Here is a 25,259-nt window from a genome sequence, read left to right on the forward strand (position 1 = left end):
CAGCCACTTCCTTCTGCTTCTTGCGCTGGGCCCTGCTGGTCCCTGCCTCGCCAGATTCATTCAGAACCAGGCTCTTCACCCTAGACAGTCAGGGAGAGGAGATATGGCTAGCCGGCCAGATGGTCATTGCGGAAATTCAGTGAGCCCATGTCACGTTTGGGGGCCTGCTTGTCTCCTCCTGCAGTCTGACCAAGAAACTTGTTCAAAGGCATCTTCCACTCCTGAATATGAACTTGACTGGCTTGCCTTGACTGAACCCCAGACAAGGGTCATCTCTGCGCCTCATTGCTCCCAGTGCACACGTACCACAGCCGAATAGACTCAGTTTACCTCACCATCTGATTGGGCGGTCCACTGAAAACTGGCTTCTGTCATTTAACTCACTGGACAGTGGCCTTGAGAATTAGCTTGAACACTGAAAATCACATTAAGAGGCAAGAGATATGGATTCAGATGCTACCTTGCCATATCCAGCTGGGTGATAGATGTGTGCACGCGCACACACACACGCACACACGCACACGCACACACACACTGTTCCTCTGCCCCCACAAGGCTAGATTTACAGGGAGAGGAACGAGAGGCTCCTGACAGTTGTGTGCATCGGTCTCTCAGCTTTGAGAGACACTGTTCACGTTGTCCTTCGAGTGCTGCTGACCCACACCCACCCTGGCTCCACCCCTCAGTGGCCTCTTGTGACCACAGGACTGCGATTTCCAGAAGGGAGCGGCATGATGGTCTCCAGAGCTTGCCCTGGAGCAGGGTCACAGAACCAGCTTGCATTCGATTCCTTTCCTTTCGAAGACGTGGGAACTTACTAAACTGTACCACAAACAGGGCCAGTGAACACAAAGGGCCCCAACCACGTGATACTTAAGACTCTACCGGGAGACTCAACCATGACATGGGAAGGCTTTGCTGCTGCCGTGTGGTTTTCTCCCGGGCATCTGTCAGGAACTCCACTTCCTGCTTCAGGAATTCCGTCTCTCCTTCCTAAAGCCCACCATGAGAAAGGATGAAATAGAAACCCGCTTCTCCCACAAACTGAAATACTGGAAAGCTGACTTTGGGGCTGACTGGATTCTTCCTCGCAGAGGGGTCCGGATTGAAGCTCCAGCTGTCCCTAGCTTCAGTGCTAGCCAAGCACATTTCCCCGGTGACAAGGTGGCCTTAGAGGGAAACAAAAGCCTTGCCACCTGCTCGTCCCAGTTCTGAGAACTGATCGTCCCTGATTTCCTAGACTTGTGGGATAGGTCAGAGACTTCGCTATGTCACCAAGGCCACCCATCACAAACAAGTTCTATGTGATAGGCTCTTCTGTCTCACCTGGTACCTAGGCCCTGCTGAATCCAGGGATAGAAGTCTCAGCTTGGCATGAAGCCCTGGCAAGCCTTTGTCGGGAACTAAGTGGCCCAGCACGTTCTCCCTTTACAACAGTCTCCTGTGCACTTGGGCACACCTGGGAGCATCCCGAAATCCCTCCCTTTTCTCATTGGAATGCCAACAGATACCAAGAAATCCCGAGGTGCCTGGCGTTGTCTTCCAGATAAATTCTCTCTCGGCTGGTGAAAACAGGGCAATTTTGCAGCATGTGTCTCATGGTGACCCGGGCTCTCTGCGCTCCACGGTTCCATCACCTTACAGGTCTCTGGTCCATACCAACGTTCCCCCTTCAAATCAAGGTCCTCATCGATACCCTTTCTAAATGCAGACAGCCAAAGTGCCATCCAGAGACAGCGACCTCGGAAATGCCTTATTTTGTTTCTAACGCGCCCACCACGATTGCAGCAGGGGCTGGGCGAGACGTGAGGCATTTCCGAGTCTAGGACGCAACCCACCTGCAATTTGTTTTGACTCCTTCTCTTCGATGTGGAAGCACATGATTCACAGTTAAATTCAGCCAAATAAACAAGCTTCGTTTTGAGGCTCCGTAAAACCTACAATTTTAGGAAGGTTTGATGTGGCTGATACTGGATTGATTTCGACCCTTCCCATTTCCGGTCTAATGCTGGGTTTCTTTCAGTAAGAACAAACGTCCTCACGACAGCTTCATTCTACCTGAATAGACTCCGTGCAAACACACAGGAAGCACGGGCGTTCACATTAATTTCCTTCCTTTTTTAAGATAAGAAAATACGGGGTGCTTTCCCTTTCAGTGATTAATTTCCCACAAAGTTTACACAGTGTTCCAGGGCAAGGCGTTCGATGCTAAACAGTCAATCATTCTGCACCAAGAAAGCTCAGGTAGTGATTATTTTTTTCCTTTTTTATTATTTTTGTATGTGTGCGTGTGTGTGCCTTTGTGTATGCCTGTGTTGCCTATGACATGTGTGTGCCTGTGCATATGTATGTGCCTGTGTGTATGTGCGTGTGTAGGCCTGTGCATGTGTGTGCCTGTGTGTATGCATGTGTGTGCATGTGTGTACCTGTGCATGTGCATATGCGCGTCTCTGCATGTGTGTGTGCACGTGTGTGTGCCTGCACGTGTGTCTGCCTATGTCTGTGTGCATGCATGTGTGTGCCGGTGCATGTGGAGACCCATGGTTGATGCTGGGATTCATCCTTGATCATTCTTCCACTTTAATCATTGAGGTAGGAGTCTCTCTATCAAATCAGAGCTCATCATATGGCTAGTTTATTAGCTTGCTCTAGAGATTTAATCTTTGCTTTGTGATGTTTGGCTTACAGGGAGGTTGCCAAACCTACCTACCCAGTGTGTACATGAATTCTGAGGATTCGAACTCTCAGCTCTCACCAATTGGCTTTACCTGCTGAGCCACTGCCCCAGGGCATCCATTTTAACAAATATCTTTGGAGATATGGATGCCTCCTGGGTGTTAAAGCCCTGTCCTGAGCTCAGGGAGAACTGGAGAGCTCGAATCCCTAGCACCCCAACACCCACACTCAAAAGTCAACAGCCTACTTGACCCAGACCTGACCCCAGCTGGGGAGGGCTCTGAAGGCTACAACCACCACAAAATAAATTGCATCAAGAAAGGTTTATTTAAAAGAATTACATCTAGAAAAAAAGTTAATTTCTCACAAAAGAATCTAGTATGTATTAAGTTTAAAAGATTTGTGGACAATTTCACAAGATTGTGACAAAATATTATAGCACTATTCACCATAACAGTGATGGGAGACTGCAGCCCAGCAGAGCTCTTACCCAGCACACAGGAAGCCCTGGGCTCAGTCCTCGGAACCCCAGCACCACAAGAAGCAAACAAATAGACAAAAAATGTAATGAGACTGAGTGAAAAGCAAAATATTAGTGGGGAAAAGAGAGGTGAGTACAGAAATCAATAAAAACCAAATGAGGTGTAGTTACTTCTACTGTGGCAAGTGAATCTGCCACGTTGGCTGGAAGATGCCTTTACCCACAGTCTTCTTGTCAGTCCCACAGAACAGTCCTTTTAATGAGACTGTCAGTATCGCCCAAGAGACCTGGCCCTAGTCTTTCAACAGAGAACTTTCTGGAACTATTAAAGAGATCTTGTGGCTGCGTTGTCTACAGCTGTCACTCTGGTGACATCAGCAGTGGCGCAGTGTATAACGCTAGCTGGTTAAGAAGCTCAAGAGATGCTGCGTTAACATCTGATGGAAAAGTTAAGTGTTTGGAGGATGAGAAAGAAGGACAGACATGCTCACTCATTACACTGAGCCAGGGTACACACTGGCATGGTCTCTCGGGGCAGCAATCAGGCAATATTTGTTCACATGCCAAACCCACCAACCCATCCCTCCTACCTCTGGGAAAGTGGCTTATAACACTATTTGTACAAGAACATTTAGACCAATCTTTTCTGTCACTGGCATCAGAGAGAACGGCTGGGCACAAACTCTGCCGGTGACCATGCCAGAGGAGCAGCAGGTGGCAATTGAGCTTCAGGAGTTTAGCCCACCAGGATCCAAGGTACGGATGGGTGAATCTCGGATAGGCAAGGCTCCAACGGTTTTGGCCCAAGAATGTCTCTTGCTACTGCTGTGCCTTTACATGTTTGCCACTGCCATTTTTCTCTGATATCTGGCATGGTATGAATGTGTGTGTGTGTGTGTGTGTGTGTGTGTGTGTGTGTGTGTGTGTGTGTGTGTAATCCCCACTGCCTTTACTGTAATGTGATTATCTTGTAGAAATATCCCGTTCTACCAGGTAGTCTTACCTGTGGATTATTATGAAGACAATTTCCTCTTAAGCTGTGCTGTTTAACTGAAGAAATGATTTCATACAATAATAGTGTCAGTTTAAACAGAATTTTGATAATTAAAGAGTTCTAATAAATATAGTGATTATGATAGAGGTTAGTTTGGTGGGAAAATTAATATAGATAAAAGTAAGATATAGTGTTGCCACAGCCCCTGATAAAGCAGAAGCTGCAGAAAATAAGAATAAAAAATGTCACACATCTAGGATTTATGAGCTTCTCCTGAGGAGTCATAGAGACCGCAACTTAGGCTAATGGTTAAGGGAAACAACTGAGTCCCAGAATCTAAGTGAGCTCAAATTCTCTTCATCTTAATCTTCGGAGATGTGTTCATGGGTTTTGGTGTACATCACAGCTGAAACGAAACTTTAAGTAATGAGTCAGAGTTAGGTTAAGGTGTTTTCATTAGTGGCTTTGAGGTAGAAAATCCTGGGTAAGAATTTAAAGCTTAGAAAGGCACACTTAATAGTTGAATGAGGTGCTGGGACCAGATGCTGGTGGCCATGTCAGAGGAGCAGAGCTGGCAGGACTCCTTATCTGTGATGTGAGAAGCTAAAGGTCCATGTGCTATGAACACTGTGTGACAGAACACGGCACACTCAAGGGATGCAGAGGTTTCTGTGACGCACTGCTGTGCACAAATGTCACAGGGTGATGTGCATGTGTGCAGGAAGACCACACGCACCTGAAAGTATAAGCGTGTGTATGTGCTTTACCTGGTCTACGAATGGGATGCATGCTGTGGGCCACTAGGAAGTGGGTCCTCTCTCGAAGAGGATGCTCTTTTGCAGGGTAATGAGGGCGTTAAACGGCTTGTTCGCTGCTGCTGTTATAGACACTATGACAAAAGACAACGTGAGTGGGAAAAGTTTATTTCCACTTAAGGGTGATAATCCATCACTGAGGGAGAAACCATGGAGAAATGTCGCCTGCAGGCTTGTTTCCCCTTGTTTCGTCAGCTTCCTTCTTTATATAATTAATAGGAAGCCCCATAGACAGGTCCCCAGGTCAATCTGAGGGAGGTAATTTTTCAGCTGAGGTGAGGTTCCCTCTTCCAAAATGAGCCAACTTTAGCAACCAAGGTTCACCATCACATAGGGTCACTTTCACTTTGCAGGAAATACAAGCCAGTAAGAATGTGTTGTTTTATAAATAGAGCAATTAATAACAGAAATGAAGAACACCATAGGAGTGTAACGGAAGAGGCATACAAGGCCTGAAAGGGAACCACAGGAAAGTGTGCCCAACAAACCAAAAGAAAGGTGTGGTACAGCCAGAGTGGCTCCCCCACTGTTTCCCTGGGAGAGGTTAGAGCCTACAGACGTCCCTATCTATAGGAATGGGGTGTGCAAAGATTTCTCATGCAAGAAATGGCCTTCCCTGTCTTCCTGTGAGCTTGGCCATGAGGCCAGCTTGACACCGTGAAACTCAGCAACTAAAAAGTGCTAAGCCTGACTCTAAATTGTAAGACCCATTGAGTAGGTCTTCCTGCTCAAAGGCTCTTCAACAGTCTAACCCTTCAATGTGGGTTCCAGAACAGGACAGACTCAAGGCACAGAGTCACAGCCATCTGGTAAAGAAAGGGAGGCAAGGAAAAAGGCAGCGCTGGAGCAAGCCAGAGAAGTAGGGATGCTCGTCACTGGGAAAAGCAACACACATGGTCTGGTACAAGCTGAAGACGAGGCATATGCTTATACAGTTAGGACTGATAGAAAGGTAGGGAGAATCCACACAGTATACCCTCAAGGTGAGACCATCTGCTCCCACAGAACTCTGGGATCATGGGAGCACAGGGAAAGACTAACAGTTGGCCTAGAGAAAGCGAGACACCCTAAGAAAGAGAAGGATCCCACACCCCAGATGCAGGTACCATGTTCCGGGTTGGTATCTAATCTTCGTGGATTTCGCTGGGCTAAATCAGGGCATTCTAATAAAGCAGAAAAGCAATCCCTGGTAGTTTAATCACACTTCCCTTTAAGTAGAAGATTCCAGGAAAATCCCCCGCACCTGGGGGTTCTGTGCTGGGCTTTTGTTTCCGGGTAGGCAGCCCTCTCTGTTGTCCAAGAATCCTTCTTGGAGGATGTGTTCTGTAGCTTGAAAATGATAGGAGTGTTAGGATGTTTCCAGAAACCAGATGTTCTGATTTACAGTGAGGTCTGTCTTTGGGTAGGAGACGAAGGGACGCAGGCTCTGTGGAGGGCTAAGCCCCATGGCCCCTCCTCACCGTGCTACCACAGCCATCCCTAGACAGTTTCAGACAGATGGCCACTTGCCGCGTCCTCCAAACCTGGCTGTTTCCAATTGGACAGTCATCTACTCCCTTTTCACAAACACACGAGCACAGCGCTAGAAAGTCCCCAGAAAAAGACACAGGCCAGGAAAGCCCTGGAGCAGACTGTGAGGCCTCTTTCATCAACAGCTCACCTGGCCTATACACTTCCTGTGCCAACAGGAAGAGGCGGGACATCTGCAGCGGCAGCCTTTATTTACCTTCCTCCTCATTCTTCTTCCTGCCCCACAGAAAGTGGGGTGGATCTACTTTCCTTTCAAACCATTAACCATTTCTCGGCCATCTCCAGGACGGTTTTCCTGAAGCGTTGGGTGTTTCTTGACGTGGATGCCATTTGGGCTGCCGCAGCTGCTAAACTCAGCAAAAGAACTTGAAGGGCTGAGTTCTGCTGGGCATCTCTGAGGCAAGAATTTTGGCTATTAAAAAGTTATTAAACTTTGGCTGTTAAATTTATGAAAGTCCCCTTGGGAGGTTGGAGGTGGGATCAGTCGGTAACATACTGTGCAAGCATTAGGGACCCCCGTTTGATCCCTAGCACCCACAGAAAAGCTGGGCGTGCAATCGTGAGTGCCTTCAACCCCAGCACAGGGAGCTCGAGATAGGAGGATTCCTAGGGCTCCCTGGTCAGCCAGTTTATCCGAATCCGTGAGCTCTGGGTTCAGGGAGAGACCCTGCCTCAAAACCAAGGTAGAGAGCCACGGACAAAGTTGCCTGATGCTGACCTATGGTCTCCAGTTGTACATGCAGACATGTGTGTGCACCTGTACACACATGCACACGTATAGCCGCTTAAACACACATGAGTCATTTTGGGAAGACGTGCTGTCACACTTCCCTGGTGCCCTGTGACTTAAGGGGTTGGACCTTGGGAAAGCAAAACTTGGGGCAATTCATCTGCCCCATGCTTCCAGACGGGGCTACAGACTTTCATCATGGCCTCAGCTGTGGTCTCCCTGGTTCCCCAGGGTTCCAGAAACTCCACCTTGCTCTCACCAGCCTCAGTTCCCCAATCCCCCACTCCCTCAGGCTACAGTAAGATCCCCCCACCAAGGAGAGGCGTTGGGCACAGCTGTGGGAAGAAACATTCTGTGTGTTCCTATGCAACAAAATTGAGTGTGTGTGTGTGTAGGTGTTCTGTGTTTTTACAAACTCCCCTCCTTGGTTGTTATGAGATTAAAACAATTTTCTCCCTCAGTAAATGCTTCCCTTCCAAACCACTGAAGGCACATAATTCGTGGCCCATTTTCAACTCCCATTTTCTTGGGGACAGGAGGAAATGGCAATTGAGAGTCCTGTTTCCTCCGAAGAGGCTGCTGCCGGCATGGAACAAGCGTCCGGCAAGAGGAGGTAGCGTTTCCATGACAGCTCTGATCAATGTTTCATTTACTCTGAACTTCAGCAACGATAGGTGAGCATCGTTGGTCCTTCAGAAGGCACAGATAGTGTGTTTTGCTGTAAATCACTCTTTTATCCCCAGTAGATTTAGCAGGTGCTTTCATTAAAATTGCAGGGAAGTTTAAGCGAGCTCTATACCTATTCCAAAACTGTAGTTGAGGATTTTTTCTTTTGTAACCCCTGGATTGTTTCTGCTGCTGAGAAACCTAAACATTTTAACTATGCAGCCCATTTTCTTTTCCTTCACAATGATGAGAAACTCATGCCCACCTGAGAACACAGAAACACTACTTAAAGCTGATTTCAAAGAAGAAAGTACATAAAAGAATAAAAAAGCTGGCCTGCCTGACACAGAGTGGGGAGATAGCAAGTCATGTTCGTCCTTGAAATATAATATATATATAGATGCATACATACAAAAATCAAATCCACCTGTCAGTGATCAGCAATGCCAGTCTGCCACCAAGCTACTGAAAAAGCACTCCTGCTGACAGCCAACAGCCCCATTGATGCGAGTGTTTACATAATTACACAGGAAACAGTGCAGTCCTTCTGATTTAATGCGTGTTTTAACAAGCCCTTCAGCCACAGTGTGGGCTTCTGTAATCAAATCAAGCCCTTTCAATTAAAACACAATTAGAAAAGGTGTCGTGGTGTTACTGCTACACACTTTACTGTGTGGAGGATTTAAGAAGTGCCCGGCTGCAAGTCCGCACTAACTCGGGGTGCCTGAGTGCAAACATCTCAAGGGAACCCCTGGCAGGGCATCTGAGTTGTGCACTTTGGGTCCCCAGGGACAGATGTGAACCATCACAGGTCATCTCTGTGATCCACTGACGACAGAAGATGGAGACCATGCGTGATCCAGGGGGCTCGGAGACACCCATGGCTTGGATTTGGAACGCAAGTGCCAGCAAATGCGGCAAGGACCAGAAGTGTGGGCACAGAGCAGCCCGAGAGTCCACCTAGCTGTGGTGCTACAGCACAATGTGTTCTAGGGAAATAGCCTATTTCAGACATCTTTGAGCTTCATCTTAAAGATGTAAGACAAGCCCCCACAGACTATACTTGATTTTGCCAAAGGCTATGATGTTTATCTGTTTGTGAAACAAAGAAAAAAGCACACTACACCATAGACGCTCCCCGGGGAAGGATCCTTACAGTAACTGTGCAAAGAGGCTCGGCTCGCAGCCTGGCTCGGACACAGAGGGCTGCCTCCCAGATTTACACTTCATCCTCCAGTGTCACAGGCAGTCGGTCACAGTCAGTCGGTGGGGCCCGAAAAGGTGTTCAACGCCAGCCCCTGGGACCTGTTGATGCCACCGCACTCAGAAAAGGGTATCTGTAGGTGTGATCACATCAGGGAATGTGAGAGGAGACCACCCTGGGATACCGGACCCTTCCTTGTCCAGTGACAAGTGTCTGTATGAAGGACACGTCCAGGCAGAAGGACATGCCTCAGGAACAGGCAGGGAAGTGTGTGGGGATGGATGGAGCAGAGGAGAAACTCATAAACACCTTGATCTTGGACTTTACCAGCCTGGCTGTAGGGCTTGGGGGTGTCTCCAAGGGCGTTCTAGGACCCTGGGAGGGCTCCCCAACCTGTAGGGTCTTTACCCTCCGGCTAACTCCACCCTATCCTACACCACCTCTCGCTTTGGGGAACAATCCACTTAAAGAAAGTCTCCTCTTGTTAGCAGAGTTGAGGGAGCCTGTGTTATCCCGCCAAGAGCCAGGTTACTACGGTTACGGAAGCAATGAAACTGCTTTACAGCACACTGCATCTATTTTGTGGCCTGATTTATTCTACCACCGCATTTGATCCACTTAACAGCACATTCCTGGTACTTCATCCACGTCTGTCAGTGGATCATTCCCATTTCCTCATGATATAAGGATGGTGAGTGTGGCCACCACAGGGCCAGGTATTGAAGTAAGGATCCCAGAGGTGACCTGTCTTTCTAGAATGTTTTGCTGCAAGTTTGGAGGGATCTCAGATCACAGTGTATCCTTTAACTTCTGTTCCCGGCTCTTTCCTAGATACAGCTTTAAGCAAAAGTATGGCAGATCTCTGGACTTCTGGGTTCCAGGGCTCTACTTCCCACTTATCCCTAACCCTAACCATGACATTCCTCCTAACTGAGTCTGGATCTGACAGCGCAGCCCTCTGGAAAGCCAGATGACAGAATTCACCAAGCTGCATCTTATGAGGCTGAACTTAAAACCCAATGGACACTTCGTCCACACGTGCTGACCAGGCTGTTACTGGAGGGGGTACTGGCACAGACAGCCACTGCAATTGTTCTCATCATAACACCCCAGCATGCACACTTTAGCTCTGGAGTCAGACACGCTCGGACCCAACACCAGGTCTTGTTTTTCCTAGCCTGAGTTTGACCACTTCTGAAAACAGCCTTTTGAGACTAAGATGATTGAATGGAGTCCAGTGAAAAGAGCAGTCCATCACCTGGTACAGAAGAAACGTCAGATGGACGTTAGCATGGCCGCTGCTGACTATGAAGACACCTCCCATGGGCTCGTATGCCTGAATGTTTGGTCCTCTGTGGAACTGTTTGGGAAGGATTAGAAGGTGTGGCCTTGTTCAAGGAGTGACACTGGGGATGGGCTTTGAGGTTTCAGAAGCCCAGACAGGCCCAATGTTTCTCTCTCTGCTTGTGATTTGCAGAACAGATGTGAGCTCTCGGGTACTTTTCCAGCACCATGCTTTCAGGCCTGCCTCCACGCTCCCTCCCAGGACGATCACAGACTACCCCTCTGACACTGTGAGCAAGTGCCCAGTTAAATGTTTCATTTTATAAGTTGTATTGGTCATGGTGTCTCCTCACAATAGAAGAGTAACTAAGGCAGCAAGCAGGAAGTCACCTGGGATTCTAGGGGGCAGATGGTTCACCATGGTTGACTGGTGTTTGCTCTCTGGCGCCTCAGCAGGCCTGGCCCTGCTACCGCATCCGCTCTGAAGAAGCTTCACCCCTAAAAGAAGGCCATCGCTAGAGAGCTGCTCCCTCTTGGGTTCAACAGAATCAGAAAAGCAATGGACAGACGGAAACTGCAGAGAGAGGCTCAGGCAGCCATGTCCAGCTTACATGGCTTCACTCTTAAAGCCTAAGTGCAAAAGGTTGGTAGTGGGAAGAGACAGGAAAGAAGACATCCCGGTTTGTGGAAGGCTGTGTGGAGCACGGACATGGGGACGAGCTGAGGCCTGCCAAGGGAAAGGTGAAGAAGCCCACTCAGGGCTGCTCTCAACTAATGTGCACACCCCACCCCCACCCCACCGTCTGACAGGACAGGTGTTTCTTCTGGTCTCCCTTGGGTCTGGACCCCAAACCTGTGTCGATGGTCTTCTCCAATGGTTCTCAAAGAAGGCCCCCAGGACAGAAGCAGCAAAATGGCCCAGAAACACGTTAGAAATACAAACTGTCTGCCTCTCTCCAGAAAACTGGCAGAAACTTTGTAGTGGGGTCACCGGTCTAGACAGGCAAGTCTTCTCGGTGACCCTGATGCCCATTCAGCCAAGCTTGGGTGTCCTCACAGTGACCAAAGCTCTGCTACGTGTGCCTCTTCTCCACTTAACAGACTAGAAATTGGAGACCGTGGTCATGAGGTCAAGGTCACTCATGTAGGCACTCAGCAAGACTGTGACGGTGTGGTGGGAATTAAACAAAATAAAACGAAAAGACAAGTAGGATAGTGGGCTTGTCCTCGTGGGTTCACTTTCAACAAGCGAGGGCACAAAGACAATGATGACAGGATGGTATTCGTGACACCAAGGAAAGAAACATGGGGACAAGATGGAGAGGAACTGGGAAAGAGACCCTGATGGGATGGTGGGGAAGAGCTTCCTGGAGCAGGTGGTGGGTCACAGGATGACAGGTGCTGGCTTGGGAATGAGAGGAGGCACAGTGGGTTGGGTTTTGAGTAAAGGCCTTGGTGCCCAGGATTGAAAACACTGTTAAGTAAAACAAAGCCACCCAAAGAGAGTTTCAGTGCAGGTCAGACACAGCAGAAGAGAGGATCGGTAGATGTGAGAACATGTCCGTAGAAAATATCGCACAGAGGGAAAAGAACATGCAGAAAGCCAGAAAAGACTGGAAGATATACGGGGACCTATGAAAAGATCTGAATTGCCGTAAGTTCTGAAAAACAGAAGGAGAATCTTTCCAGGGACCTACTGCTGACCCCTCACCTTTTCCTTTATGTCATGAAACAACCGAGGCAAAAGCACATGCTTTCATCCCAGCTAAAAACCACGGCAGTGTTTTCCACTTAACTCTGCAGTAAACCCCAGCAAATGAACTGGAGTCTCTCTGCCGGCCACATCTCCAATGCACACCAGGACCTAGGACCTAGCTGTGTCCTAGTGAAGAGTCAGAGCAGGCAGCTTAGTGCCAAAGGGGGAATGACATTGCTGGGACCTTCTCAGACACTGCTGCATGAGGACATACTGAGGACCACCACAAAACTGGTTTGCGTCTTTTACCAGCACCTTCTTGTTAAAATCCAGTAACTCCCGTCTCCTCCGCTGAGAAGGTGACTGAGTAGAAATTTGTTATGGAGAATAGACTTGAAGGGAGGGAAGTAAGAACCATGTAATGAGAGCCAAGACATGATTCCTAAAAACCCATCATATGGGGGAAAACTCACAACGCTTTGTCCTACCTTTTCAGTAAACTCGGACAAACCTTAGAAGCCCCTTTGCATATGCCCCTCATTCTGTAGCTATGTAGCAGATTTATACAGTCAGTTTGTAGGCACATGCATGCACATGTGTGAGTGTGTGTGTAGTTTATATACATGTTTGTGCAGGTGTAAGTACACAAGTACTAGAAGACATCAAGTGTTGTCATCTGTCATTCTCCACCTTATTACCTTGAAATAGGTAATTTTCACCAGGTTAGGATGGCAGCCAACAAGCCCCAGCAATCCCCAACATCACTGGTATAAGAGGTGCACATAGTCATGCCTGTTTCCTGCCCCCCCCCCCCCGCCCGCTCCCTGCCCCAGGTCCTAGGGGCCTAAACTCAAATCCTCTTCTTTGCACAGCAAGAATTCTCATCCACCGATTGTCTCTTCTGCTCCTGTAGTTAGCAGATGAATCTAAGGCCACGACTGTAAGTTTACCCATACTCAGGATGCTGTGGTTTTGGGTCGGGTGGTTATATCTGTTTGAGAAAGAGTGCTGTGGAATAATCCTTCTGAACACTGTGTGAATATGTCACTGTGGTTGGTTTAATAAACAAGCCGACTGGACAGCAGCTGAGCAGGATGAAGTTAGCCAGGAAAAGCCAAGCTGAGAATGACGGGATGAGGAAGGGCAGAGTCAGAAAAGTCACCAGCCAGCCATAGAACGAGCCATACACATGCAAAATGAGATAGAAGTAAAAGCCACGAGCCTCGGGGCAGTGCATGGATTAATAGAAATGGGTCAGGTAGTGAGTAACAAGCCTGAGCTATTGGTCGGGCATCTGCAATTTATATTAAGTCTCTGAGTCAACTGTTTGGGAAGCAGCTGCTGGTAATTTGGGAGCAGATGGTCAGGACAGGAAAACTCCATTTACAATAGAGTCTCACGATGCAGTTCGGTGTGTAACCCAGGCTGGCCTCAGTATTTCCACCCTCTTGCTCCAGCCTTTTGAGTACTGCGATTACACTCATGTGGCACCACGCCTGCCCGATGAGCTTTTGATTAGCATCGTTTCTTTTCAGTCACTCAGCATCAGCTATGCCAACTTAGAATAAGGTAAACCTAGTCTGGTTTAGTAGATTTCCTCTGCCATGACTCAAATATACAAGAATAAATACATAGAATTGTGGGAGAGAACCGGGTGATTGGTGCCTTTTTTAGCAAGCTATGTGGATTGTCCAAGAGAGTGCGGTGGATCGAGCCTCCCTACTCTCCTACTCCCACCTAAGCTGCCAGTTACAAATTCTCCTTTCAACTGTACTCTGCTGGCTGCTTGGCACGTTATGTGTGTATGCTGGGGGGGGGGGGCATTCCAAAGTACACACCTACTTGATGCTACGTTGGCATGGATCCTGTTTTCTCTGATGGGGGAACCAGTCCCCAAGCTGTGCTAAAACAGTTTACAAACTGGTCAGCAAGGCTGAAGCCATCCAGTTACATAACTAAAGCAGAGTTGCAGTCTGCCATGCTGTCTTTTCTTTCTCCACACGTACTGATGTTTGCTCATACAATCCGGATTATTGACCCTAGACGCCACGCCACAGGCAGTCTCCTTTCTTTTTACCAAAGCAGAGTTGCTTCTCCTTAATTTTCTTTTCAATGAACCAATGGAGAAACCCCATCAGCCATTTCCCCACTAGGGATCCAGTACTCGGATTTTCATTGCCAGTGGCTATGGCTTCTTTCCCCGCTCTTTGGAGTTTGCAGAGCTGCCCAACACAGGAGCCCTAGAGTCGCGTGTCTCCAAGGACAGCTACAAATGAGGCCTAATGCAAGCTTACTCGGAATGTGGAGGGACAGTTTTTGCAAGGATTTTGGTAGACTGATTGTGTGGTGCTTAGATATGAAACTCTGTAGATGGTGTCGTGCTGCAATACATGCAAAATACACCTATGTGTGATTCGGCAACCAATGACCATGGATTGGGCATCCCTGCTTTTAATGTGTGGCCTAGGGAAGCCCAAGGCTTGAACACTTATGCTTTAAGAGGTTTTTTTTTGTTTTGTTTTGTTTTTTGATTTTGTGTTTGTTTCTTAGTTGAGTGTAGTGGTATTTTTATTCCAAGCAGCTCTCTATGAATTCAAGGACTGTCTGGTTTATATATCTAGTTCCAGTCCAGTCAGAGATACATGACACCCAAGTGTGCACATGCGCACATGCGTGTGTGTGTGTGTGTGTGTGTGTGTGTGAGAGAGAGAGAGAGAGAGAGAGAGAGAGAGAGAGGTTTCAGAGATAATACAGAACAAGAACAAGGTACCTGAGTGTGCTAAGCACTCAGCGCAACACAGTGTTCAAGATACTCCTGACACCTGCAGTGACCATTTCAAAGTATCAGATGATGGTCTGCGGACCTCGGCTCAACCTAAAAAACCCAGTGACTTGTGTCTCCTCAGGACTGTCATGTCTGCCCTACAGAAGGTGCTTAGTATATGTTTGGCAAATGTAACACATAAAAACTTCAAGCTGACAGTCCACGGAAGAGTCTTCTGCAGGTGTCACAAATGGGCCGTCCTGGGCACAGTTATTCTTTTCTGTTCTATAAATGGTCAAGAAACAGAACCCAAGGGTCGCCCACAAAGCTGCGTGAAGCGCCAGCGATGGTCAGATGGGATTGCTTCTCTTCTTTAAAAGCTTACATCTTTTATTAATAAGGATACATGTAGGGGTGCAATCTGATCAAATCACCTGTAATCTTGCTACCAAATGATAACATAGCTAACATGGTGTTGCCTTCTGGGCTTCATATCACATGCAAACAATGCTTTAATTAGTTGGAGATTATGTAACTCTCTGATGATAACTCACGTTAACTAGATGCATAACTTGTTCCAGTGTATGCCAAATACCTTACAGGCATCTGAGTCGCCTAAAACCCAATGAGGTAGATTTTTCTCAGGACAGAGATGGGTACTGGGGGTTGAGGAAACCAAGTAACATCCTTAGGTCAGAAAGTAGTGATGGCAGAACCAGGCTTCAGTTCCAGCCACCTGACTCCAGAACCTGGTGGGGCTCCCACAGACTGCAGAATACTGCACTGAATGAGACTGAGCTCAGATGCCCACCCTAGGGAAAGCTAAGTCACGACATGTCTGCCAGCCAGCTGGATGGCTGGTGTCTTAGAAACACTCTGGATTTGTCATCCGATCTTCACGGGTCACTAACACTGGCTCCTACTTCTCACAGTCGTTGGCAACATCTTCCTCAAGGAGAAGCCTAAAGCCTCTTTTTCCGTCACACCTTACATCCATGGTCTCCTACTGCTGGCAGAGACCACGCTACTCTCACACACCTGATGCTACTGCTCTGCCACTGAGTCCAGTCTGAAGGTGACAGAGCTACCTCTTCTGTGGCACAGGTGCTGTGAGTGCCCGTATCATAGCCACCATGCAAAGGTCGCTGACACTGCCAATGCTGGATTCGCCACTGCTGTTGCCAGGTGGGGAGAAGAAGCATGTCTTTTGTGGACTGTGCACTTGGGTGATGTGGGAGTGTCATATATCAATCTGTTGATTTCATTGGTTAAGCAATAAAGAAACTGCTTGGCCCTGATAGGTTAAAACATAGGTGGGAGGAGTAAACAGAACAGAATGCTGGGAGGAAGAGGAAGTGAGCTCAGAGACGCCATGCAGCTCTCTCCCGGGCAGACGCTATGCAGCCAGCCACCAGGTCAGACATGCTGAATCTTTCCTGGTAAGTGCACCTTGTGGTGCTACATAGATTATTAGAAATGGGTTAAGAGGCTGAAACTAATGGGCCAGGCAGTGTTTAAAAGAATACAGTTTCCATGTAATTATTTCGGATAAAGCTAGCCGGGTGGCGGGAAGCAGCCCACTGCTCTTACTACAACACTTGGGTCCCACTGACTTTTAGGCAAAAGAGAGCAGATCTCTCTCAGTATCTAGGGGCAATTTGTTCCAGGAACCCCACAGGTACCAACAGTACAGATGTTCAAGTCCCTGATATAAGATGGAATAGTCCTTGAATAGAACCCACCAATTTGAATATCTCAAGTTACCTCTAGATAATGTATAGGATCGAACACAACACTGATGTACTGGGATGGCTCCCACACTGCTGTGTTTAGGGACAATGACAAGAATAGTCAGTCTGTACATGTCAGGTATACATGCATTTATTTTCCACACCTACTTGGTTAAATCCACGAAGGTGGAATCAGAGGATTCAAAGGGCCAACTGCCCTCAAGGTTATCTCTCTCTCTGAACCACTTCAGGATTTTTGTCAGAGAGATTACTTAGTCCCTCAACCAAACAGATCCTTGAAGAATTCAACTTACTTCCAAGTATCTCAGCATCTTCCAGGACTGACAGGAGAAGCCACATAGGTCCCTATTGGGCTTGATGGCAAATACTTTTCACTCTCTGAACCATTTCACTGGCCCCGGACTCCTTGCACAAGGAGCGCCCAGTACCTTGTGCTGCATGGGTTGGCTGAGACAGATGTATTCATGTTAAAGTTTCCATGGACTGAATTGAAATCCAAGAGGCATGAGGACGCCAGTACACAATGAAAGTGCGGGGCTTTGCATGCAAGACATTAAGAATTCCATGGGACGAAGACTGAGATCAGCTCAGTGGCAGAATGATTGCCCCAGCATGCACAAGGCCCCGAGTTCAAAAACTGTGTTTGGGGGTCGAGGAGAAGTTCACATTGGAAACAGCACAATACTAAATCGCATGAAGAGCCTTGTATGACAGTTACACATCCAAGCTATTCCTGCAGCAAGGACGTTAAGAAAAAATACTTCGAAAAGAAATTTTTATATATAAGTAAGAATTCTGATTTCTGTGAAAGAATGCTAAATATTTGCAAGTATTTACAAACCCAAATACAAAACATCACAGAAAGATATACCATTGTAATGGAAGCACAGTTAACTCAGCTCTAATGACAATAGGCGGGGGTGGGGGTGGGGGACCAGTGTGTTTTTATGTTTTCATCAGACCTCCGCACCCTGCTGGAGTTCTGTCTGTCAGAGAGACGCACAGGAGGGGCAGCAAGTTGGACGTGGCACAGCACAGCATGGTGGGTAGTGAGGCATTGTGGGTGGATGACCACAAGAGTGGTCCCTACACCAGAGGTATCAGGAGGCAAGAGACCATCAAACAGAAATAGAAGGGTCTGTTGCCATCAAACTGGCTGTCACCCAGCCCTCACCAACTCTCCCAGTCCACTGCTGTCTTAGACGCCAGCGAAGCGTTGGTTTGGGCTAAGGTGGTCCTTTGCCCTGGGTCGTCATCAGCCTGGCCCTTCCCATACTGCACCACTGTTTTGATCTTTTCTGCTGTGACAAAACACTCTGATCAAAAGGAACCTGGGGAAAGAAATGGTTTGTTTCTTCTTATGTTATTTCTTAGTACCTCTTATCAATCACAGTCCATCACTGAGAAGATTCAGGGCAGAAACCCAAGCAGGCACTCGAAGCCCAAACCATGGAGGAACATTGCTTGCTGACTCCACCAAATTTACACATGATAAGCTTTCTAAGGTAGCCCAGGACTGACTGCCCAGGGGATGGTGCCACCCACAGTGCCATGAGCAGTCCTATCATCAGGGAACAATCAAGATAACCCCTAACGGACATGCCCATGGTCAAATCTGACCTGGGTGGTCCTTCAGTTGACTCCTTCAATTCCCAGGGGACTCACATTGGCAGCTGCCTCCCACTGAAGGGTACGACTTGGCTCACCGTTAACAAACAGTTCAGGTGAGCATCCAAACTGCCTAGGCTCCCACAAAGCCAGTATGTGCAGTAGGATCAAAACCCAGTGCCATTGTTCTTGAGTTCTCAGTAGTCCTCATTGTCCGCTATGTTCAGAGTGTCCGTAGACCTGGATGGGGTGGGTGGTTCTTGGACTTCCCACAGGGCAGGGAACCCTGATTGCTCTTTGGGCTGATGAGGGAGGGGGACTTAACAGGGGGAGGGAGAGGGAAATGGGAGGCAGTGGCGGGGAGGAGGAAGAAATCTTTAATAAATAACTAATAAATAAATTTTTTAAAAAAGGTAAAAAACCAAAACAAAACAAAAACAGTTCAGGGACTCAAACAAGGATGGAAAATGCTGGAACAGTTGGGTTTGTCTTCTCTCCACCTCAGATGACATAGAGGGGAAAGTGGGAAGTGGCATGCTCCCTGAGCTGTCCCCCCTCTAGTGGGCCTTCTCATCAAAACATGGCAAGATCACCTGGGCAGACAAGGGAGAGTTTGTAGGCATGTCTCAAAGAACACACGGACCAAGATGCAGGAGGTACCATTCATTCCTCAGGGCAGCGAGCTGGATGCAGAATTCAAAGTCAATGAGACCACATACCATTTTCATATGCTTCCAGACTGCAATGGGTCCCCTCTCCCACTCCAGACTCTACAGCTAGAGGTGCATGGCATGTTGACATACATATGCATGTATGTGTACATGTTAGCATATGTAACATGAATGTGTGCATGTATATGAAATATGCATGTAAGTGTATGCATACATATATTAAACACAGGCATAAACACAAGCAGGCAAGAAGAAAGAATATACACATGCATATGCATAAACACTTAGCATAATTCAGCTTTATTAAAGTCAACCAACAGTAAGAGTCTTTGCTGTATTTCGGTCCTTGGTTCGGCACAAGAACACATGGTTAAATGAGTGTCACCAGTTCAGAGGAACTCACCATTCAGAGAGGACACAAACTGAAAACTCAAATGCCCCTGTCAATCAGCATGGAGGCTATTTACAAGAGGAGGTGGCCTTGACTCCTGCTAGATGGGCTCAGGTCTCAACGTCACTACTTGGAAACCATGTGATACCCAGCATGCATCTTGAGCTGAGGAGTCCTTGTTATTAAGTTGGATATCTACAACAGTACCTTCTTCTTGGGGTGCCAAGCTGCCATGACACACCCCTGAAGGCACTCAGTAAAGTGAGTTCTCATTCCCGTGTATCATTATTAATGATCATTTTTGACAAGGACATGAAATTGGAGTGGGCACAAAAGATGGAGAGGCCTGTCTAGCTTGAGGGGCCCTGCGGGAGCTCTGTGGATGCTGTGTGGAGCTGAATCTTTCTAGGAACAGGCGCCTGTGAGAAGACCAAGGAGAGGAAGGGCAAGTGGTCCAGCCGAGAACCAGTTTGTTCAAAGGCCCGGGGGTGGGGTGGGGGTGAAATATCCCATCAGGTACAGAGAACCACATACCCAGAGTAATGGTTCTAGGCCAAAGAAGAACTAGGGTCGGATCTGGAGAAGACTCTCAAGAGCTCAACAACATAATACCAACCATCAGAGCTGCCTTTCAGAGAGTTCAAGCAAAATTAACCAAACTCGACTTTCCCTTTCCAGGGTCACTGTTGTGGTGACCAGAATCCCACTGTTGCCATCACATGATTCTTGTTCTGCAATCAAAGGTGTCTTGTTTGTTTTATCTCTGTAACTAATCAACTAATCTGACTTAGGTTTTCTTTATCACTAATCCCTCCCCAATGATTTCAAACACCTATCCTCCTAACCACAAGGAGACTCTGCACTTACAAGATTCACACAGCAATGGCTTGCTCTCGGAAGAGGCTACTGCAATGGCAGCTTCGAGGGTCAAGACTCTCTGAAAGGGAGGTGGGTGTGGAAGGTAGAGCCCAGAAGGGGCTTAGAACTGTTCTCAGGAGCTGATGCCACATATCCTGAGCAGAAAGCAGGAGATAACAACAGCCCCAGGAACTGGAAAGGCACAAAAGGTCACCTAGGAGGAGGAGAAAGCGATTCACCGTGGCACGATGGGGGTGAGGAGGAACCAGCCTAAGACAAGACCCACAGTTAGTGCTGGAGGGCAGACAAAGTAGCTGCTGGAATAAATCCAGGACAGTTTCTTCATACTTCATTCCTGAGCGCAGCCTTCCTCTTGGTTCTCTTTACTCGTGTGCCCTGAGTACCTTCTGTGCCAGGCTCCAAAGAGGCATGGCTCAGAGAGTATCCAGTCTCTGTCTCCACTTAACAGGTTCACTGACTAGAGAAAACAGCTGGTTGCCACAGAAGGACACATAATCTCCCGTCATGAGGACTTGGGGAGGCAGGGAGAGAGTTCTGTCGCTGGTATTGAGCACCCGGTCCTTCATGCTGAGTGTTGGCCCAGATGAGCTTCTGAGTGCCACCCTGTTTAGCCTTTGTAAGCCTCCTCTGACAAAAACACATCAGCATAGATAGTCTACTTTTCAGGCCTCAATTCTCACTATTCAGAATGAGAGAAAACAGAAGTCACAGCTAGGAAGGGGAGGGCAAGCAATAGAAGCCGAAGCCCTAGAGTTGCAGACACCACCCCTCAGACACTCCTTACCTCTTCAGACCTTTGAATTTCGTCTTGGGTTTTCATCAAGCATTGATTTTTCCAGATCAGTTTCCCCCATAACATGGCACAGTTCCCAAGTGCCCGTGTCTTACCCTACCTTCACGCCACAGACCCAATAATGCGCTGTTTGTGCACGTGTGTTCATGCATTCTCACGTGTTTCTGTGTTTAATTCACACCCTGCCAGGGAGGACAGCGCAGACTCAGAGGCAGGACCCAGGCGCCCTGCCTCTGCTGCGGGATCATCTCTGTGGGCGCCTGCAGTCAGGGGTACCCAGCACCAAGGACACGTAGCTTGTTTTGCTATGAAAGCACAGCAAAACAAAACAAAACAAAAAACCAAGGTTATAGTATCAACCTACAAGTTCGTGTTTACTTTAGGAGCAACTGGGAGATTCGGAAATTATGCTGGGAACAGTGCCGGCAGAAAAAAAAAATTTAGCAGCTTCTAAACCTTCTCAACTTTGTGCCTCAAACCGAGAAATAACTGAGCAGACACCTACTGTGTAGCAGGAACAATCCAGCACCCTGAGCCCAGGAGAATTCCCACCCCATCTTTTTCAATAGAACTGGAGCAGTTCTATTGGTGGTGGTCTTTAACCCTTGAATGACCACGTGGAGTTTTCTGAAATAAACCTCTGGTTTTGTTTTCTTCTCATTGGTGTTTACTAGGCCGGAGCAAGTAATTCTTCTTATCCTTTTCCCCCTGAGTTTTCGGGAGGGGGTGGGGAGAAAACCCAGCATCTGGGTCTGGGACCACTTGAAAAGTCTGGGCAGGGACGGCTAAGGACCTCCCAGAGATAATCCAAATGGTTGATTTGGCAAAGCCCATTCTTGACCTTGACACAAGACAAGACTGGCAAGGCCCCCTCCCCCATTCAGCCAACACCTGGCTGAGTTGGAAAACAGGACCGGCCCAACCTTCCTACTGGCAGCAATTGAAGCTGTCAGCTCCTGCTTGTCACCAGTTCCACTGGAAGGCCTGGGGCAGCCACAAGAGCCCTAATTAGGCAGAAATGACACTTCCACAGCTGACCTGCCCGGACCTTTGGCGGACCATTTAACATCATTAGTTAACATTTTTAAAAGTGTGAATGTAAATGAACAGCCAGTGGCTTTCAGTGGAGTTTGTCGGTGGCATCTCCCCCTCCCCGCTCACCCTTTTCTTCTCCTTTTGCATGAATAGCTCACTTGTTTTCTCCGGAATTGGAGGGAGGCATGAGGAAGGAGGGGGTAAGAAGACCATCCTCTAAGGAGACAGATAGACGTGTTAAAGCATAAACAAGCTCGGAACACCAGAAAGGCCGGCTCGTCTTGCCCGCATATGGCAGGGCATGCAGCTGATCTCCCAGGCCACCGGCTCGGAACCAGGAGACAGAGAGAGCCCCACGGGGCCAGCAGATGCCAGGTCCCCCTCCACATGCCATCCACAGTCCCTCTGAAACACTCACACTCTTTCAAACCCTTCCCGTGGTCCAGCTGTGCCTTCTGCGAGGCCGATGTTGCTGGCGTGTGTGCCTACGTGTAAATGCGCCGGTTCCCAGTGTGCCTGGTCCAATACTTACACAAGAGTTCGTTTCCTACCTGCTGTGGCTATTTCCCGCCTTGAATCGCACTTCACTTTGCTTTTTCCTTTGCACCCACAGAATCCGTACACACCGACACTCTCCATCTGCAGGAGGGGAAGAAGAGAGTTGCACTGTGAACACTCTGCTTTGTTTCCTCGTGGCTGACGGTTTGCGGGGTGGGGATGGCAGAGGTGCTTGGCTCCTGGGGCAGGGTACCTGACACCCAGTCCCTCTGTTGTTGGCCTTGGGTGCTTAGTTCTGGGCCTCAGATGTTATCATCTGTAAGATAGAAAGAAAAATGCCTCTCTGTATCAAGTGGGAGGGGAGGAAACGGAAGCACTGGGAATGCAGGGAGCTGTTCTCTGAGTATGAGGGGCTGTGGATGGGTGAGCGCTGCCCGAGCCAGGAACCACACCAGGTTCTCACGCCTGACTTTCCAGAGCATCCCAGGTCCCTTCTCGGCCTCCCCAACCCTGCTTATTATTCTCAGAAGGGGACATGGATGTAAAACGGCTCCCACAAAACCATCAGTAAAGGCGTCATGGACTCCCTCCTCTGGACCCCACACAGCAGACCTCATCTACTTCCGGACTTCAGGAAGCCCCAGAACACTTGTGGGTACATGGTAGATGCATGTGCAATAAATGTAGGGGGGACATAAGACGTAAGGGATGTGGGTGGGTGCCAGGCAAACCCTGGGCAGGAGAGTCATGCTTGTCTCTGCATTAATGAGTCAAGTCAAGCAAAAGGTGTGTGGTGGCAAAGAAAAAAAAATGCCTGGGTTGAGTCATGAGACAGAAGCAAAAAGAAAACAGTCTTAGCTTGAGGCAGAAAGAGAGAAACTACTTAGGCTGCTCTTAGTAACATTTAGTGGAGAGCGAGAGAGGGGAACCTCCTCCTAGCCGCCAGGCATTTACTGCTTTTAAGCTAAATACCTCTGCATATTAAGCAAATAGAGAAACACCAGCTAGAAGATGCCATCCAATTGAAGCACACTGAGCCTAGAAAGCCTGCAGGAGGTGTGGGGTTTGACCCCTTTCCCGTCACATGTCTGGTCCCAGCCCTGCTGTTTAGCACGGTGGCTTCTCTCCAGCTGTGGGGCTTATTGAAAGCCTCAAGCCCCTGCCTGGTTTTGGCACATTTTCTGCAGGTCCCTCCTACTGTGGCCACAATGGACTGCCCGTCAACAGCTCTGGGGAAGGGAGGCGGGCAGCAGCTGAAGGAGCGCAGTCATTGTCTTAAAGGGCCAGTGGCACTGTGTGGCCTTAGGGCACGCAGGGCCTGCAGCTCTGGTTCCCGCTAATGAGATGAACCCTTTTCTCCCGACTTGCTCTTTCTCTCTTTAATGATTTAACTTGATCGCTTTGGTTCTTTTCTGGTAAGGGAATTGCTCCATTGATCATATAAAGCAATTGCCTGTAAAACAGTACACCGTAGCAAGCACTACTCTTCCCTGGCTGAAAATGTCACAGCAATTGGAAAGCTCTTAGCCCAGTTCAGGAATGAGGTGGTGGAAGAGAAGGGTCTTTGCATGTAACCCCAAGTGCTCCTGTGTTACTGGAGTTTGGAGATGTGACCGATGAGGTTTAAGATGGAGAATTTCCCTCCTGTGGCCTGCCATGATTTTTGCATAAGACTCTGAGAGACTAACCAAACACATTAAGCAACAAAACCCGACCATGCTTAACCCTAAAACTAGATAGATGTCATCAGAGAAGCTATTTTCTTAACGATTGACAATATTCTTTTATTAGAACCCTGCATCCAAAGGACACCCCACAGGTGCATCATGGGTTGGGGGAGGGGATGGGTCTTTCTGAGTGATAGCAGGGGGCCCCTGGTTTGGGACTGGAAGAATGGAAGCCCTGATTGTTAGGGTTTGAGGATGTTTCTGACTTGTCACTTGGCGGCAGCAGTGACACACCGTGGGGATGGGGACCACACACTTGAGGAGTTTTCATAAACAGTTTTACTAAGTAAGCTTTGCCTTGCTGGGATGCGGGAGTAAGTCACCTGGGGGGAGGCTGTCGTATGCATGAACCTCCCGGGTAATAAAGAGGAAACTTGTTAGTGGTCATTCCTTTCCTCTGACAGGTTGAAGGTCCAGTCTGTAGATAAACAAGGGAAGAACTGGCTTCCAGGATCACTGGCTAGAAGTGCTGGTCGCTATGTGTCTTCTGGGAACAAAGTTTCAGGTGAATCGCCTTTGGCCACCAAGCACTGCCTGTTCTTTTGCAGCTAAGGCAATAGACATGCTCTTTACTGTACCTGTTCAAAAGGCAGAACACCTGAGGGCTTGCTGACAGAGTCCAGCCACCAGCAGCGAGAAGACCACTCACAAGGGGTCCGGAGAAAAGTCACTAACCGCAAAGGTGCCCCAGCTGTAGACAGACACCCTCACTATATATAAATACAGCGTGTGTGTGATTTGGGGGTTCAGATTGTAAAATCTCATGTTGTTAGAACACACAGGACTGATGATTAATTAGGAAATCGTATGCACTACACCATATTATACCACACATATTAGAATACGTATTTCCCCTAATCTACTTATCCAAGGAGGAAAATGAAGGCGAGGGAACCTTAAAGTTTATTTATATTTATATTTAAAAGGCATTTTAGAGCTGGGTGTGGCAGTGTGCACTTTAAATCCCAGCACATAAGAGGAAAAGACAGGAGGATGGATCTCTGTGAGTTGGAGGCCAGCTTCACACAGTGAGTTCCAGCCCAGCTAGAAGGACATGGTTTGTCAG

General features: G+C 48.1%; 1 protein-coding gene across 2 annotated transcripts in view; it reads right to left on the minus strand.

Moving 5' to 3' along the window:
* Hspa12a (heat shock protein family A (Hsp70) member 12A) overlaps nt 1–25,259 on the minus strand; it is a 150,278-nt gene that overhangs the window by 112,421 nt on the left and 12,598 nt on the right. The window contains exons 1-2 of one of the 2 annotated variants that reach the window (XM_026781715.1): nt 22,720–22,750; nt 22,520–22,607 (exon numbers count right to left, since the gene is read on the minus strand). In XM_026781715.1, the coding sequence (XP_026637516.1) occupies nt 22,520–22,607 (88 nt within the window). In that variant the 5' untranslated portion in view covers nt 22,720–22,750. Of the gene's footprint in view, nt 1–22,519; nt 22,608–22,719; nt 22,751–25,259 lie in introns of those variants that run through there. The other variant, XM_013348166.2, reaches the window with a different exon arrangement.

This window comes from Microtus ochrogaster, chromosome 8 (assembly GCF_000317375.1).
Source record: "Microtus ochrogaster isolate Prairie Vole_2 chromosome 8, MicOch1.0, whole genome shotgun sequence".
NCBI classification, from domain to species: Eukaryota; Metazoa; Chordata; class Mammalia; order Rodentia; family Cricetidae; genus Microtus; species Microtus ochrogaster.